Source organism: Galleria mellonella, unplaced genomic scaffold, assembly GCF_026898425.1.
Source record: "Galleria mellonella isolate WM207_F2 unplaced genomic scaffold, CSIRO_AGI_GalMel_v1 utg65, whole genome shotgun sequence".
Classification (NCBI taxonomy): domain Eukaryota; kingdom Metazoa; phylum Arthropoda; class Insecta; order Lepidoptera; family Pyralidae; genus Galleria; species Galleria mellonella.
The window spans coordinates 3,635,136-3,654,230 of NW_026442138.1; the positions used below are offsets into that span (position 1 = coordinate 3,635,136).

The 19,095-nt window shown below is 35.3% G+C and overlaps 1 protein-coding gene across 1 annotated transcript in view; it reads right to left on the reverse strand.

The window, feature by feature from the left end:
• LOC113519627 (adenylosuccinate synthetase) overlaps positions 1-19,095 on the reverse strand; it is a 30,990-nt gene that overhangs the window by 9,468 nt on the left and 2,427 nt on the right. The window contains exons 2-5 of the mRNA XM_026904758.3: positions 13,756-13,858; positions 4,887-5,020; positions 2,865-3,010; positions 765-970 (exon numbers count right to left, since the gene is read on the reverse strand). Coding sequence (XP_026760559.2) covers positions 765-970; positions 2,865-3,010; positions 4,887-5,020; positions 13,756-13,858 — 589 coding nt within the window. The remainder of the gene's footprint in view (positions 1-764; positions 971-2,864; positions 3,011-4,886; positions 5,021-13,755; positions 13,859-19,095) is intronic.

The window sequence follows — 19,095 nt, forward strand, 5'->3', positions numbered from 1 at the left end:
TGCGACGTTGCCACACTTCGGTACGATCAAGTTATGAACGCTCCAGTACAATACCCACTCAACACAATAATCTGATTAACATAATGTTTACATTTCATTATGTGAAGTGTAGTAATTGAGTTTGCTTATCAGTTACCTGGCCGTTATACTATGACACATAATTTGAGTACTTCACAATACAGTCATAGAAATTGCAAATAATTATTATGTAAAACTACGTTTCAAATTGTGAAAGTGACTTCGATTAGTACTTTACAGTTTGCTAATAGAAAAATATTTTTTAATAATTATGAATCGAATATCTTATAATGTCAATATATGTTTTCTCTTTTGCTATTTTTTTTCGCAACTTTAGATAACAAATTTTCTATACACGAAATTTTGGAGAAATGATTGGAAAACAGTGAAACGGGATTGAAGAAATTTGTATAACTTTTTATTTACAAGCTTATACTGCTTACAAAATCATTATTATAATGATCATATTAGCTGTTAACTGTCCATCGCTGAACAAAGGCTTCCCCCATGGATGGTTTTGCCAGTTGGCAACCGCGGTTTAGCTTTGGTGATATTTTAAATGGGACTTTACTGCCATTCCTCTATCATCCCTAAGTTCCCTTAATCGCCTCTTACGAAACCCATGGGAAAGTGATCCATTCTATGTCGGAATCACATGGCTTAATTAAATATGGCTTAATTTAATATTAAATATTCAAAGCATAATAAAGAATTGTAATAATAAAAGAAAATCACAACAATCTTACCAAAGTCAATATCCAACATGGCGGCGTTGGCGCCCTCCACTAGCACCTTCTTTCCATTTCTGATCTCCTTGTGCAAGTAAGACACGGTGTCTCGCACCAATGGTCGGATCTGCTCAGCATACTTGCGATACCTGACCAGTTCACTGTCAACATCCACCTCCAGAGACGGGAACATGCGTTTGTAATTGTCCGTGAGAGTTCTGAATCTGGAAAATTTAATATTTTTATCAATTGCTATATAAATATATATATATATATATATATATATAAATATATATATATAAATATATATATATATATATATATATATATATATATATATATATATATATATATATATATATATATATATATATATATATATATTAGTCTTTTGCTGTGTCTATAAATTCCTCATCCAGAAAAATGTTTTGCATTTTGTTCATTACAAAATATAAGATCCTAGTCAAACTGTTCAAAAAGAACTATTTGACACATTACCATAGACGCGGCGTAATATATGTAAAACTGATAAGAAACCTTCCATGATACGAACAATAACCTTAGATAATGATTAATCTTAATAATGAATAATGATTTTATATGGAGAGAATATTTGCTAATAATATAATATCGTTATTGCTAGCAATATACCTTGTCAGATCAACCTCCACCAGGCTTCTCTGGTTTTTTTTTTATTTTTGATGGGTGAAAATGGAATGGCAACCCCGCCTGCGCTAACGGGATACGCTGGCGGGGCACCAGTGAAGGGTGATTGATGATAACGAAAACAGGCCAGTTAGCCCATCGTGAAGAGTGATCATTGATAGTTAAAAGCTTCATGATGGATTCACTTGGAATAGAACACGGGGATCGCGAGGAGGTCGATCCCCATTTTTAACAATCCATTATCCCCCCGCGGGGGGAAGTAATGACAATACGAGGTCTGTCCGGAAAGTTCGTATAAAAGTGTTCTGGAATGCGAGAAAGAGGAGTGGGGAGGCCAGGTAAGCGCAGGACCCCTTCCTTATGTCCCTAACAATGCTTCAGTTCTGGTCTGACCGCCGTGCGGTGCGAACTGGCTTGTCACGCCATCTGTGAAGTTACCTCTTAACGAAACCCCGTCGGCATGGAGCCCGCTTCCGTTGAAGAGCAGCGCGTCGTAATCAAGTTTCTCTCGAAACTCGGCAAGAATGGCCGTGAAATTTTTGCCGATCTCAGAACAGTTTATGGGGATGATGCTGTGAAGGAACCAACCGTCCACAAGTGGCTAAAAAGATTCAGAGAGGGCCGAGAAAGAGTTCGATGTTCGGGGGATTGTCCATCAAGAATTCGTCCCTCCAGGCCAGACAGTTGATGGAAAATTCTACGTCGATGTGCTCAGACGCCTCAAAGCTCGTGTGGCACGAGTTCGTCCAGAATTGGCGCGAGAGGGGCGTTGGATTCTTCACCACGACAATGCCCCTGCCCACACCTCTCTTGTTGTCCGTGAGTTTTTGAGTAAAAATTCCATTACGGTGACCGAACACCCCCCTATTCGCCGGATTTGGCCCCGTGTGACTTCTTCTTGTTCCCAAAAACCAAATTGGTACTTCGGGGGCGGCATTTGGGGGACATAAATGAGATAAAAAAAGCTACGACGGGGCAGCTGAGAAACCTACAACCAGAGGACTTTCAAGGAGCCTTCTCACAGTGGAAACGGCGTTGGCACAAGTGCATTATGTCACAGGGGGAGTACTTTGAAGGGGATAAAATTGATTTACCTGAATAATTGTAAAATAAAATTTTTAAAAAACTTTTATACGTACTTTCCGGACAAACCTCGTATAGCATGACTCCCGATAGTTATTATTCAATAATGGAATGGTAACTTCACCTGCGCCAACGGTATACGCTGACGGGGCACCAGTGAGGGGTGATAGGTGAGGATGAAAAGGCAGGTCCGTTAGCCTATCGTAATGAATACACTTTTCAGCGGAATTCAGCACGATGGTTTCCAGGGGGGACCACGGGGTGGTCGACCTGTTAGGATATATTATTAGCAACGGGACAGATAATCCGCATTACTAACAATCCCCCCCCCCCCACGCCAGGCCTTATTTGCGAACAGCGCATACTTACTTCTCCTCAAATATACTGAAGTCGCCAAGCAGGTCACCAATTCTAATGCCGTTACGACTGGCTTTAGATGAGTAAGTCGGCCCAATGCCCTTTTTAGTTGTCCCTAAAGAGTTTTTCCCTTTTTCTGCTTCTTGAAGGCCGTCCACCTGCAATACAAATGTTTTTCTTGTTACTATTATTGCATGGGGCCATATAATTAAAAAAACACTTCAATCTTGTCTATATTGATATGGGATTGAGAAGGTAATAAATTGGGGGAGAGGGCTATTTCTAATGGAGTCTATCTAGTGAGTCCCATTGCTACTAATATACTCGGTTGTATAAAAAAAAACTCGGTACGATCACCTAGAAACCGTTGTGGTTAATTCCTAGAGAATTTGCCACTATGAGCCACGTGACCTGTTCATCTTCACCTACCATCACTCATCATAGGCGGAAATAACATTTCTTTTTCATGCCAACGAAAGAATAAACGACAGTAAATTTGATTAAAAAATAAACGTGTGAAGATGTCTCGTAATAAGTACCACAAAAAATAATATAATTGATTTTTTTTTTGTTTTTTACACTTTTAATGTCCCAATAAACAGTAAATTGGGCACGTGATTGATAAGCCTTTATCACGACTATTACTCCAAATTTCATTAAATTTATATATATATATATATATAATAAATAATAAAATATAAGTAGTCCACTAAAATCCGACGTCAATTGTGATAATACTAGTCATTTTGATTTAAACACTAAACTACTGAACGGATTTAAAAAAAATCTATAGAACCTATTTGTAAGTATATCCTTAAAGATTTCAAAATAATTTTCGAAATCGGATTACAACTGACGGAGTTATGAGATAAGAAACAAAAAAAAAATTAAATTAAATTGAGGTTCTTATTTTTTTTAAAATTCAATTGTAAACTATACAAGCTCTCAATACAAGAAACTATTATTAACAGGCAACTTATCTTTATTCCGTTTATTATCTATATTGTTTTGGCGTACTGTGACAACATTATGACTAAATAGGTATTGCAGACATTATTTCTAAATAGATATGTAACTTTATATATACAAATGAATGGATACCATATGCTGCAATACATAAACAAATGTGTGAATCACCGGACGAGTATAGATGATTCCAACAACGAACGATTATGGAGAAGGTATCGTCATACAATGTGAATTAAATCCGGCATGATGCAATAGGTTATAATAGGACACGCATTTATAATAAAAAAAAAAAATTAAATAAAGAACACGATTGTCCTGGCAAATAAAATAACCTTTAATTTGAAAAAGGAATAGCATACAGCCATATTGATTTGTTTTTTTTTTACAAAGAAATTATGGCCAGTGTCACTCGGGATGATATAAGGATTCTAAAGATACTCTATACATGCATATCTGTTCAGAAGTTTAGAAGGTATAGTCAAATAAATAAACTGACATATATGAACCCTTAAAAGATAACATTCCTTTTTAAGACTGTCTTGAACTAATAGTGTGCGACTGAGTGCGATAATTATTTTATTTAACCCTTTAAAATTCAAAAACATAATTAGCTTACCATCAAATTTTTGGTGGTGAGTTATAACCCGCTTCTTTCTAATCCCAATCAACAAAACAATTTGCAAGTTTTAAATGGGAAACTAAAGTAGATCACAGATCACGTCTTTCCACTTCCAAGTAAAAAAAAAACTACAATTTTCCGCCGCGAAATAGGACGCAAATCAATCTCTTCTCTGAGATTTTTGCTCTCAAACGCAAAATATATTATACTTCAAACCGAACCTGAATATAATAAACATTTAAGTGATTGAAACTCATACAATACGTCAACAAATAAGTGGTGCTATAACCGTCACTGTTTATTCCGTGAAGTACATTATTTTATTCATGTTTGCAGACGACAGTTACCACTTTCCATCAATGAACCGTCGACAGCTCGTTTCGCGTTGCTAGCAGTATTAAAATTATCTGGTTTTACTATAACGCTTGTATCCCTAGTTCGCTTACCTGCTGGTGAACGTCGAACACCAAATGCGCACGATCTGAAATGATGAGCCGATCCTTCCATCCTTCCATGCCCTTCAGCTCGTTCTTCTTCAACTCCTCAAAGAGGCCAGGCAGGTGGATCACTACGCCATTACCTATAACAAAAAAAAATATTTTCTTGTATTTAATAAGAAAATAGACAACAGAATATATATGTAGCTAATAACATTAATGGGGAAGGAAGGGATTATTAGTAACGAAATATAACAGGCCTATTAGGAACAATATACCCTAACAGGTCGACCTCCACGTGGTTCCCCTTAAAACCATCTTTTATTAATTTTAAATGAATTAATCACGATGGACTAACTGAGCTGCTTCATCCTCACCTATCATCCTGAGAGGAAGGGATTGTTAATAATTTTTATTTTATGTATTTCTATAATTAATAATGGGGAGGCTAGTCCCCATTGCTATCAATATACCCTAGCAGATCGACCTCCACGCCGTTTCCCCTGAAAACTATCGTGACTAATTTATCGTTGAATTCGTCACGATGGGCTAACTGACCTGTCTTTTCATCCTCGCCTATCACCTCTACTGGTACCCCGCCAGTATATACCGATAGCGCAGGAGGGGTTTCCATGCCATTTACACCCATTGAACAAAACACCTACCATCCTTCAATGACGCCCCGCCAGTATATGCTGATCGTGCAGGAGCAGTTAGCATTCAATTTTCATCCATTAAAAAAAAAACATAAATGTTTTGTCTCCTAATCCTTAACTTATATAAATGAGAAAGTGAGTTTGTTTGTTACGCTTTCACGTCTAAACCGCTGAATCGAATATAATGAATTTTGGTATAGAAATAGATGAGACTCTAAAGACGGTTACTTTTTCTGCCAATCAGTGAACATATCTCGACGAAGCGGACAAAGCCGCAAGTAAAAGCTAGTAGTGTATAATCCTAGCTCATAATAATACTCGGTATAAGTAGTTACATTGTTTCGTAAACCGTTATTTGTTACAATTTGTTAATGTCTGCTGAATAAACAAAATGGAAGTGACGACGCGGTAAAATGTCGTAAATTGACGACTAGAGGAACAAAGTTCAATAAATATACCAATGCAAGACAAAAAATATTATATGTACTTGATAAAATCCTATACTAAACTGCCCGGTCAGCGTAGCAATAAACATAATAATATCTCTTAATTGACATAAATCATATAGCTAAGTTGTAAACTCCCTGACTTCCGAGCTAAGTAAAACCGATGTTTTAATTTTTTACTTAGAATGGCAAACAAACTGACGGCCCACCTGAAAACCATCACCTATAGACATGAGCAGTACCATGGACATAACAAAGTATACTGTTTCGCCCATGATATTCCACATGTGTTACCATTCCTGAGGACTCAGGTATTATTTCTCTGTACCCTGTAAATTCACTACCATATTCCACCCTTCAAACCAAAACAGCCATGCAAACATAACTGCTTCACGGTAAAAACACGAATGGGACAGAGATGTGTAATTTGTGCAAACGAATTTTGTACAAAGTCATCCAAAACATTCAGTGTTTTCTTCCTTTAATAAACAAATAAATTGTTATGCAATAACACAGAAAACTGGAAAGGAGGGTCAATTCCATTGCTAACAATATACCCTGTAAGTTTCAACTCCACATGGTCCCCCTTGGAAACCATCGTGCTGAATTCCAAGTGCATTTATCACGATGAACTAGCTAACTTGCCTTTTCATTCTCACCTATCATCCCTCACTAGTGTCCCGCTAGCGTATACAATTTCATTATCATCCATAAAAAAAAAACACTAAAATCTAGTAAAATTACAGAAAACTAATCAAAAACAATTTACAATTTATAACCTCTTTTAAGGAACATAATAATCTTTCGTATAATAATAATGATTATCTGTGTAAGTTTAAATGTGACAGTGTGAAGGTAAGAAAACCAAACACGCCTTCAGATATGAGGTAATTTAAAATAAATTATTACTTGCAGTAATAATTTATTGTAAATTAGTAGTAGGCTATATCCTCCGCTTGTGAACCTCACAAGCGCAGGAGATAGCCTATTGTGGATAGACCCATTTGTACATAGTTCTATCCTCATAAACAGAAGAGTCTAAAGGAGAGGGTCTGTTTAATAGCAAGGATTAGCGACTCCAGTATTCGTAATTCTACCTTCTAGTCACATATTCCTGTAGTTTCACAATCATATCATATCCCACCAAAATATATGTAAGCACCTGACAGCAGAAACACAAACGAAGTGGTATAAAAATACCCGTGATTTCAATCTGACCTATCATTTCTCACTGAAACCAGATTTCGTAGACCACTAGCGTAGATGACGCTGCCATTCCATTTTCATCCATCAATAAATAGTACCAAAAAACTCCAACAGTAAAATTTCTAAAGTGAAATCATTTGCGAAGTTTCTGCTAATAATTTGCCAGTAAAGTAACTAGATACTACATAAGGTGACCGTTTTAATAAATTAGGTATGCCGTAAGCATGTGCAAGAGCGTGAAATTGAATGGCATTTGGCTCCGTACCAGACGTTTACGAGATAATTGTGTTTAGTAAACAACTTCCTACACGAATTACACAATAATAAGGGCCTCACAATCAAACCAATACGCTGTGTAATGAGGAATCAGGCGACAAATATATGGGGGTACCCCATCCAGAACACCCAAATCCGAACACTGTTCCGAAGTATCGTTTAGAAAAAGTTAATAGCTCTTTTATGGATATGGGCATTAAATGTTATAATAAGATACCGAAGAATATTATGGATCTACCTTTTAACAAATTTAAAACTGTTATTAAAAACTACTTATTGAACAAAGCTTATTACAATCTAAACGATACTTGAATGACAAGCGTGCATGGTATTAGTCGATCATGTACAAGCATCTTAATGATCGTGTAATTTTAGACATAATCATAAATAAATATATGTATACTTATAATATATACTAGATATTTAAAACAGTAACTGTTGAATTTCTTGCACGCTCTTCTCTACAGATAACAACTCTGAACCCCGCAGTAGATTTAAAATACATCGATTTAAGTGCTTGTAAATAAGTCTATTTGAATAAAGATGATTTGAATTTGAACAAATTTAGATTTTTTTACTAAACTGACATTTACCGGGAACACGGGACTTCGTCTCCGAAAAAAGGGCTGTAGGTCTCTACATAGATATACATCTTTTGCTTCTATCACTGTAGCTTTAAAAAAAAATCATGAGACGGCATAGTGCGGTCAAGCGGTTGATCGTATTCAAGGACCATATTGTCTGTATTCAGGATAAAATGTCGTGCTGTAATAATAAAAAAAAAAAACTTCCATAATTCGTCTCATGTACATATATAAGCCAGAAATAATGGGTAGTATTATTATTTCTAATAGTTAAAATTCAAAGTAGTTAAAACGCAATAAGCAGCATAAGTACCGATTACTCTAACGACAATGCCAGTACTTGCTGGATCCTGTCACAGAACGTACTCAGACGATTCGTGCACCATAAAGCAAGACCTTGGGGTCAGATTAGTAATTTTGAGGCCACGATTAATTTAAATCACTGGTACCTGGTAGCCACAGGCACTGTAATCGTTGCTCACGTAATGCTTGTTTTTCTTTTGTTATATTTTTTACATCATTATCAATTGTATAGCACGATACAATCGATCTAGCGGCGAAAGCAATCGTTTAGGAAACTGTACTTAAGTCGTCTGTCTCATTCAATTTTTCTGCCGTCAAGCTCCTGTGTGCTTGCATACTTGCATACAATTAGGTTTTAATTTGAAGGGGACTGAAATTACAGGATAAAAAGTAAGAAGACATGTTGCAGTAAAGGGGGGAAGGGATATGTTATTAATACGGGAATTCTTAGTAATGCGAACTACCAGTCAAGTACTTGTCATCTGTTTCATTATAAAAATTTGGTAACGAACACCAAACTATGTATGTATTTTTATAAGAATTGTATAAATGAAAGATAAGCCAAATTATGTAACGATGATTCAACAACAACGTACGTAAGTAATGCAAATAAATTATCTATCTAATAAGATTATTGATTTCATAATCCCTCTACCAAAAAAGAAACTTCCTTCCTCGTTCTCAGATTACCGTCCAATTTCTATACTCCCTTTTCTATCCAAAGCCTTAGAACGCCTTGTCCAACAAAAACTTAACTTTTACCTATCAAGAAACAATCTCTTAAATCCTCTTCAATCTGGATTCCGTCCTGGTCATAGTACGACTACTGCTCTTATTAAAATTTCTGACGATATCCGTTTTGGCATGGAGAATTCTCAATTAACGGTCTTAACATTATTGGACTTTAGCAATGCCTTTAATACTGTTGATTTTGATATTTTGTTAGGATTGCTAACCTCTCTCAACATATCTCCAACGGCAATTGACTGGTTTCGTAGTTACCTGTTTGGACGTCGGCAACGTATTCGCATTGATGACGTTTTATCTTCTTGGTGCCATACGTCAGCTGGCGTGCCGCAGGGTGGCGTCTTATCTCCTCTTCTATTTGCCTTATTTATTAGCACTATCACTTCGAAACTTCAATCTTCCTACCACCTTTATGCAGATGATTTACAGATTTACTCTTTAGCCCCTCTGGTTGATATCTCTTTAGCAATATCTACTGTTAACGCCGATCTGGAATGTATATCTGCCTGGAGTAAATCTCATGGTCTTGTTATAAACCCCTTGAAGACACAAGCAATTATTATTGGGAGTCCCATACTTATTTCCAAAATTTCCTCGACCAGTCTTCCGCCTGTGGTTTTTGATGGGGTTATGATAGATTACCAGAAAAAAGTAAAAAATCTTGGCATTATTTTTGATAACACTTTGTCATGGTCTCCACAAATCTCGGAGGTCAGTAAAAAAATGTTTGCTGCAACTTTTGCCTTAAATAGACTACGTAATTTCCTCCCAGTTAACACCAAAATTGCGCTCGCACACACCTTACTCCTACCCATTCTTGATTATGCCGACTCATGTTATTTAGACCTCACCGAAGAGCAATTAAACAAGCTTGAGCGTCTCCAAAATTTATGTATCCGCTTCATATTTGGTCTTCGCAAATATGATCACATTTCTCAATTTCGTACTCAACTCAAGTGGCTCTCTATCCGTTTTCGTCGTAATCTGCATATCCTGTCTCTTCTTTACACAATCCTTTTTAATCCTGCTGCTCCTGATTATCTAAAAGACCGATTCTTGTTTCTCAGTGAGGCTAATGATCATACTTTACGCAGTGTCAATAACCTCCGACTTAAATTTCCCACTCATTCTTCTTCCTTTTATTCTAGATCCTTTACTGTTCAGGCAGTTCGTCTATGGAACTCACTACCTACCTCTATTCGGTGCGCTCAAACTCTTACTAGCTTCAAAACCTCTGTTAAATCTTACTACCTCTCACTTTAGTACTATTTTCCTGTGTTCTCTCTTCGTTTTCCTTCATCATTTTTTTCTGTTGTATGTATGCTGTTAAGTATGTGTATGTTATGTATATATTTAATTGTGTATATATTATATATGTATGTGTATGTATGTATGTATGTTATGTATATATTTAATTGTGTATATATTATATATGTATGTATTTATATATGTTTGTATATGATAATATTTATATAATAGTGCGCCACCTACTCTTTGTCTTTTTCTCAATGTCCTCTACCCAAAGGTTGTCTGGAAGAGATTGCTTAGCGATAAGGCCGCCTTTTGTATCACTTCTCATTAATATTTACTGTATTTGTTATTTCTCTTTTTACTTGGTGCAATAAAGTGTAAATAAATAAATAAATAAATAAATAAATAAATAAATTATAGAATTAGAAGATACGAATTATATAATTTTCTTTTTCAAAAATAAACATGATATCTTTTGGTGATAAAGATAGTAAATTAATAATAATGATTGATAATTCCAGTCGAACTATCCACACATCCAAATCTATGTTCTGCAGTAAATTTATCCGTCCAAAATCTGAGATAATAAGGTCATATAACGAGGAAGTCCCAAATTGTCCCAATGACTAGACAAATCTTTAAAAACACTACTGTACACGAATATATATATATATATATATATATATATATATATATATATATATATATATATATATATATATATATTATGTTATTCATTTTAATATTATTTTCTGTTTTGTCACACCTTTTTTTGTTATTCAAATTTATATATACATTTAACATGATATTCTGTATCTATTGTTCCTCCAGTCACAATATGCATTATATAAACTATCAATGTACATGTACTAGTTCATTACAATGCTTTTCTTAGATTTATATCAGATAAATGACGTTAGATACTTATACTGAAGCTTCTCTAGTAATTGCATTCATCCCTGCACCAAATGTGTTTACTCTTTCCATTCACCATGAATTTTGATAAGCTATATACTGTGCAGTTTACATGAGTGTGGGTATATTGTACTTGTATGTACGCTTGTATTGGCCTTAATAATACTTTAGTGTGTGTAATTTCACAAATATCGTCACATACATACATTTACGCTAATGTGCCAAATGGAGCACCGAGAACAAACATTTTTTAATGTAAGCATATTGATGATTGCGCAATATTATTTGTAAGCACTTTTGTAAAGTAGGTGTGTTGGTTACAACAATGATATTGCTTGCATTGCCGAAAACAATTTCCAAGTTGCACAATATTTTCTAGTGATTTCTAAAGGAGGTGTGGTTATTTTAATGATAATGTTGGCGTCAAGGATACATTATCTAAACAGTTTAAGATTGCGTTCCACAAAGAAACCGACTTTAATTGTGGTAAAATTTGCTATCTGTGGTAATATTTAAAAGCTTGAACCCTTCGACTCATTGCAACGACAAGCTATGAGAATTGTCAATCATCCCAGGCTTAAAAACGGTATCGAACCTTTAAGTCTTAGGAGAGATTTTGTCTCACTCTGCGTTTTCTACCGCTTATACAACGGATTGTGCTCAGAGGAATTGTTCAATATGATGCCCGTGGGCATCATATTGAACAATTCCACTTTCTATCATCGTACGGCTCGCCATCGACAGGGAGTTCACCCTCATACTGTACAGCCTAGATGCTCGCGTACAACGCGGTTTCAGAGATGTTTTCTCCCACAAACGCTCAGGTTATGGAATGAACTCCCTGCCGAGGTTTCCCCAAGAGACTACAGCATGGGGTTCTTCAAAAGGGGGGTAAGTTAGTATGACTGTTTGGATTTAATAGAAATTTGGTAACGAGGACAAAGTTGTGAATTGCAGCTTGTATCAACTAATTGCTATCTCAAACACATTTTAAACATCATACTACGGAAATAATTATTACATATGTACCATTTTCGCGTAGCACAATTATTAACAATGTATATAAACACGTGTAAAATTAGACCTTACACTTTGCTAATAAGGCTCATTTATATCTGTCTACACGAGTGTACATAAAATGTACATTTGGCAAGCATTCAAAGGTCGGCCAATGCTATCGGTCAATAATCATGATGCTATATTTACATTCATTATCAACTTCCTTCTTATTGACAAAGATACGTACTGTGACGTTTTCTCCACCTGTCCTCTAAATATCGCCAAAAACGCAATTTGCGGAGGAAATCACTTCTTTAGGCGTTGCTAGAGGACATCACCTACACCTTAGAGCACCAATAGGGGATTATTGGTAAAGATGAAAAGGCAAGTCGACCTAATAAAGTATATTGATAGCAATGGAAACTTCCGAGAGGACTTGTTTTTTTTTTTGATGGGTGGAAATGGTTTTTTTTTTTTTTTTATGCCACTGAGGTGGCAAACAAGCATACGGCCCACCTGATGGTAAGCGGTTACCGTAGCTTATGAACGCCTGCAATACCAGAGGTATTACGCGCGCGTTGCCAAACCTGAAGAAACCTCTTTACCACTCTTTTGAAGAACGGTATGGTAGAAGAATGGTATGGTAACCTCGCCTGCGCTAACAGGATACGCTGGCGGAGCACCAGTGAAGGGTGATAAATGAGAATGAAAACAAGCCAGTTAGCCCATCATGATGAATTCATCAGGAATTAACCATGATAATTTCCAAGGAGAACCGCGAGGAGGTCAAGCTGGTTGGATATATTGCTAGCAATGGGATTCTCAGTCTCCATCACTAACAATCCCTTTCCCCTCTTCCTATAGGACTTGTTAGCAATGGGAAACCTTCCTATTGCTAACAAGTCCTTCCCCAAGAGAGGGTAGGTGGGAGGGGGGGGGGGGATATCGCTGGAAACGTGTCATTACCAGCAAGCAAGTAGATCTCCACTCAGTTCCCCCTGGAAACCACCGTGATTAATTCTTAACGAATCCATCGCAATGGGCTTACTGGCCTGCTTTCATCCTCACATATCATCGCTTACTGGTGACCAGCCATGCCATTTACAACCATTAAAAAAAAGATGATGATGATGAGTCTTGACCGTTTTCGGTCACAGCAACCGCTTTGACTCTGCTATGTTTAATTAATCGTCTGCTGTTGTTGACGTTGGTGTGTTGGTATGTGGCTTACATAACGCATCTTTTTAATAAAGGTCCTTGCACATAGCGCGCATGCAAGCAGATCATTGCTGTCATAAAGATAATATATTGCTGCTGGTGATCGAGCTTTTACTTCATCTCTCTTTGCGTTCAATTGAGAAAGATGTGACATTTAAAAATTATTAAATTATTTTAAGTTTATTTTTGTTAGAGTTCTACCAGAGGAAGAATTCGGAATCGTGAGAATTACTTCTGTTGAATGTTTTACCAGTGGGACTGAACATTGTACACTTACCGATTACAGAGGTGCATTTCTGGTTGATGATGCCACTCGGCAATAAATGAAAATCAAACTCCTTGCCGTTGACCACGACCGTGTGTCCAGCATTATTGCCACCCTGTAAAGAAAAATCTACTATAAAAAATTGATTCCCCCGAAAAAACCGACAAAACAAGTTATTTTCATATAAAAACTAAACTACTAAACCAATATCGATATACTATGGGACAAATCTGTAGCTATATCCTATCAGATAAAAAAAAAGGAATTTTCCAAATCGGTTTACAACTGACGGAGTGGTGAGAAGACAAATAAAAAAAAAACACCCGAATTGAGAACCTCCTTCTTTTTGAAGTCGATTGAAAGATAATAAAATCCAAAATTATATTATAAAGAAAAAGAAAAATATTTTTTATTTATCAACTGAAACTCATAAACATATATTATTAGTCTCTCACCTATATAAAGTTATATTATTTGTGAATAAAATGCGGAATATTTTATAAAAAAAAAAAACTCGCGATTCCAGTGTAGGTCACCGATATCTAATAATGTACTGTACTGTACTGTAAAATCTTTATTGTACATAATTCAAATTAAGCACTGATAAATGATTTAATATACAATGGCCGACTTATCCCATAAAGGGATCTCTTACAGTCAACCTTTGAGAAGCTGAAAGAAAACTATAAAATGTATAACGGTAATAACCGTACAATTAATGATAAACTAAATAATACCCAGTAAAAAATTTAATATATAATACAATAAAAACAGCTCTATATACCTACATATGTAAATAATAAAAGTACATGAATAATGTATTCGGCTATGGTCGGGAATGATTTCAATCGACTGATTGGCCAACGATTTACTCTTATGAGAAATTATAATAGTCACTTTCATTGACTTATAATTCATAACGTATAACCCACTAATTAAAGGAGCTAGTTCGTTAAAGTTACGCCCTCAGTACGAGATGTCTATTAAACTCAGCTGGGTAATACATATACGAAATGTACAAATGTACTTCCACTATGTAAATTAACATATTCAATATTATTTGTAAATTATTAATTATAGATGAAAACTTGAATATATTTTCCTACTCATATTTACGTCATTTACATATGTGATTGAGCCTTGATATGTGTCCTTTAATGTAAAGAAAATTATATCTACCTATCTATCTAATTAACAATATTCCATGCGTTTTTGATTAATACTTTCTTTGTGACAAATAGAGTCCATGTTATTTATTATTAAAATATTTAAGAAAAAATATGATAACGAATTGTACAAAGGAAAAATAGGCAGAATTTTATTTAAATACAGAATAACATCTATCTTAAATGTAACTAGCCAGTAACAGAAAGGTAACCATAGTTTAATCTACATAGGTTAGTATGCTATAAAGTCTAACAACTTTTGTTTACCTATAATGATAAAATCATGTTGCAATTTCGTGTTGCAAATAGTTAGAGTGAAATCTAAATATCTACGCCAAGGTCCTGGGTTCAATTTCTAAAGATATCATTGCAAATACACTACTTACTAATACTTATTTATTTACTTAGAAATAACTATTTATGTGGATAAATAACGTAAAGAACATTAGATGTGTCATATCATAATGGATAATAATGGAATGGTAACCCCGCCTGTGTTGACGGTATACGCTGGCGGAGCACCAATATGGGATGATAGGTGAGGATAAAAAAGCACTTAGTGCATTGTGATAAATTCAGCTAGAATTAAACATGATGGTGATTGGGGGAGTGGGCCACGAGAAGATCGACCTGACAGGGTACATGCTAACAATGTGGTTGCTAGTCCCCAATATTAATTGCTTCCCTAAAATACTATCAATCCATTCCTCGCCAATTAAAGGTCAGATTCATATTCATATATACTATATATATATATATATATATATATTCAATACAATTCATATTCATTTATTCAATAACAATCATACAATTGTGTTTAAAATAATTTACAATAATTTACATATAATAGATTCACAACATTTTGTACACATTTCAGATAACACTTGTACTAGGCCATATTTTTTTTATACTGTAACGAGGGCTTACACATGTCATGTAACAAAACATGTCCGTCCATCTGTCTTGTGAGCGACAGTCACTTGATATCTCTCCTTGTCCGACTACCAGATTTACGATTTTGTAAAAGAAATACTCTTGTCTGCGGTCCAGGAATGCTAAGATCGAATCTCAACCTCTAAATTTTATTTTTTTTATTCATTTATTGGTACATCAACAGTGTTACATATAGTTTACAATACAACACTTAATATAGACATGGCAATATATACACGCCAGTAAGAGATGTACACATCATTGGCTGTATAATAATCATGTTATAAAATATAGAATTACTTAAATTATTTGTACTTATTACAAAAATACTACTACAAGGAAGAGAAATAAGATATTTATATTGTGTGACGGCTCATAATGTGATGTAATAGTTTATCATTTATTATATTTATTATTTATTTTTGAATCATACGAGGTCTGTCCGGAAAGTTCGTATAAAAGTGTTCTGGAATGCGAGAAAGAGGAGTGGGGAGGCCAGGTAAGCGCAGGACCCCTTCCTTATGTCCCTAACAATGCTTCAGTTCTGGTCTGACCGCCGTGCGGTGCGAACTGGCTTGTCACGCCATCTGTGAAGTTACCTCTTAACGAAACCCCGTCGGCATGGAGCCCGCTTCCGTTGAAGAGCAGCGCGTCGTAATCAAGTTTCTCTCGAAACTCGGCAAGAATGGCCGTGAAATTTTTGCCGATCTCAGAACAGTTTATGGGGATGATGCTGTGAAGGAACCAACCGTCCACAAGTGGCTAAAAAGATTCAGAGAGGGCCGAGAAAGAGTTCGATGTTCGGGGGATTGTCCATCAAGAATTCGTCCCTCCAGGCCAGACAGTTGATGGAAAATTCTACGTCGATGTGCTCAGACGCCTCAAAGCTCGTGTGGCACGAGTTCGTCCAGAATTGGCGCGAGAGGGGCGTTGGATTCTTCACCACGACAATGCCCCTGCCCACACCTCTCTTGTTGTCCGTGAGTTTTTGAGTAAAAATTCCATTACGGTGACCGAACACCCCCCTATTCGCCGGATTTGGCCCCGTGTGACTTCTTCTTGTTCCCAAAAACCAAATTGGTACTTCGGGGGCGGCATTTGGGGGACATAAATGAGATAAAAAAAGCTACGACGGGGCAGCTGAGAAACCTACAACCAGAGGACTTTCAAGGAGCCTTCTCACAGTGGAAACGGCGTTGGCACAAGTGCATTATGTCACAGGGGGAGTACTTTGAAGGGGATAAAATTGATTTACCTGAATAATTGTAAAATAAAATTTTTAAAAACTTTTATACGTACTTTCCGGACAAACCTCGTATTAGATATACAGCCGTTTAAACGTTATTGAATAACAATTTAATATGCAAGCCTCTTTATATATTTCCACATTTAACATTAATAAGATACTAAATGAATCCCGCAATTTGGTCAATATAAATTAAAATAAACTAAATAAATTATATAATAAAGTAGGACCCGATCTATGTACAAAAAAAATCATACAAAATTTAATGTTTATCAACAGCAAGCATGATTGATTAAGAAACATCTTCACAATGATATTAATCGGGGGAAAGGAATTGTTAGTAATAGGGACAGAGCCCTATTGCTAATAATATGCCTAAGCAAGTCCACCTCCACGCGGTTTCCCCCTGGAAATTACATGGTTAATTCTTGATGGATTCATCATGATGAGCTAACTGGCCTGTTTTAATTGTCATCTAACACTCTTCATTGGTGGTCCACCAGCGTATACCATTAGCACAGACGAGGTTGCCATTTCATTTTCACTAATAAAAAAATCATATGAATAGGTAAGTAATACATACATAGTGGAAATGATTCCAGGTCTATTCCTTATACATTCGACCCTACTTAGCACATTATCTCTCGTCCCAGTTGAAGGAGCATAACGGTGATAATTTGATTGATTCAAATTATCACCCGTCTGAAAACCGCAGACGTGCTCATTTTGCCGTCCTAGCACTCATAGATATAAATTATGATACATTCATGACATATATAACTACGTCGGTACTCTAAATATTACTATCAATACACTGATAAGAAGAAAAAAACCCAAAACGTACAATCAGCGCGTCCCGATCTAGGAAGCGCAATTTATTTATAAAGAGAATAAATATGGCGCTGATTCTGAGGCAACATTTCTTTAAACCCATCTCTTAAATAATCATTTCAATTTAATGACATTACAGCGAAATCTTTATTCTAAGAACCAAACAAATTTTTTTAATTTAATTTAAAAATATTATAAAATTACCCCTTTATTCATAAAAACTAAAACCTTCTACAAATCTACTTTAAATATAACACTGTTTTGTCACTTTCTTTTAAATTAGGAATTTAGCGTAAAAGATAAAGGCAAAACAGTTATAATAGGTAATGAGAGGTTTGACATTTTTATGTATATGGGGGTAAGTCTAGAATGGTCCATAAAATTAGTTTCGTGAAAGTATCGAATTAAAATATTAGGTTAAGAGCTAGGTTTAAAGACATGACACCTCAGAATGGACTCCAATAAACACTTAAGAAAGGATTGAAAAAAAATGTTCTGAACATAACATGTAGGTATTTCACCACATTATCAAATAAAAGAGATGGAGTGGTTAAAACAATAAGAATAAAAAAGATGGCTAGTATTTGTCATTTACGCGAAAGTGTATGCAAATGTTATAGTGGTGCTAATCAGCGACATCATCAAATTATTTTTTTTTCTTTTATCATAATATCATTGAAGAGCTACAAACGGACAAGCACGTAGAGCATCAAAAGTAACTGTAAGTTAACATTTATTGGCAGCAAATATTCATTTTTTCTGACACCTAATCAAAGACGAAAATTATACATAAATTCAACCAGTAAATAACATCAAGTCATATGAACAACTATGGAAAATTTGTATATTCTATATAAATTTTAGAAATCTCATAATTAGTCAATAATTTATAGGCAACACTTTTATTACTGTAAACAATGACATAGTTTTATAATGACAAAGGTATAAAATAGTAATCATTATAGATAACACTAGATACATAGAAAAACCAGTCACACATGATGTTTGATCTGTACAAACACTTGTCAATAATAAGCAGTTTGAGGCAATACAATCTGTTCTCATTGTAAGCTCATTACTCTTATCTGCTATGTACATTATAGATAACATTACATATGATATATATGTTGCAGAAAGATGTGGATATTAGGAATGTTGTAAAATATCCTAGGAAAA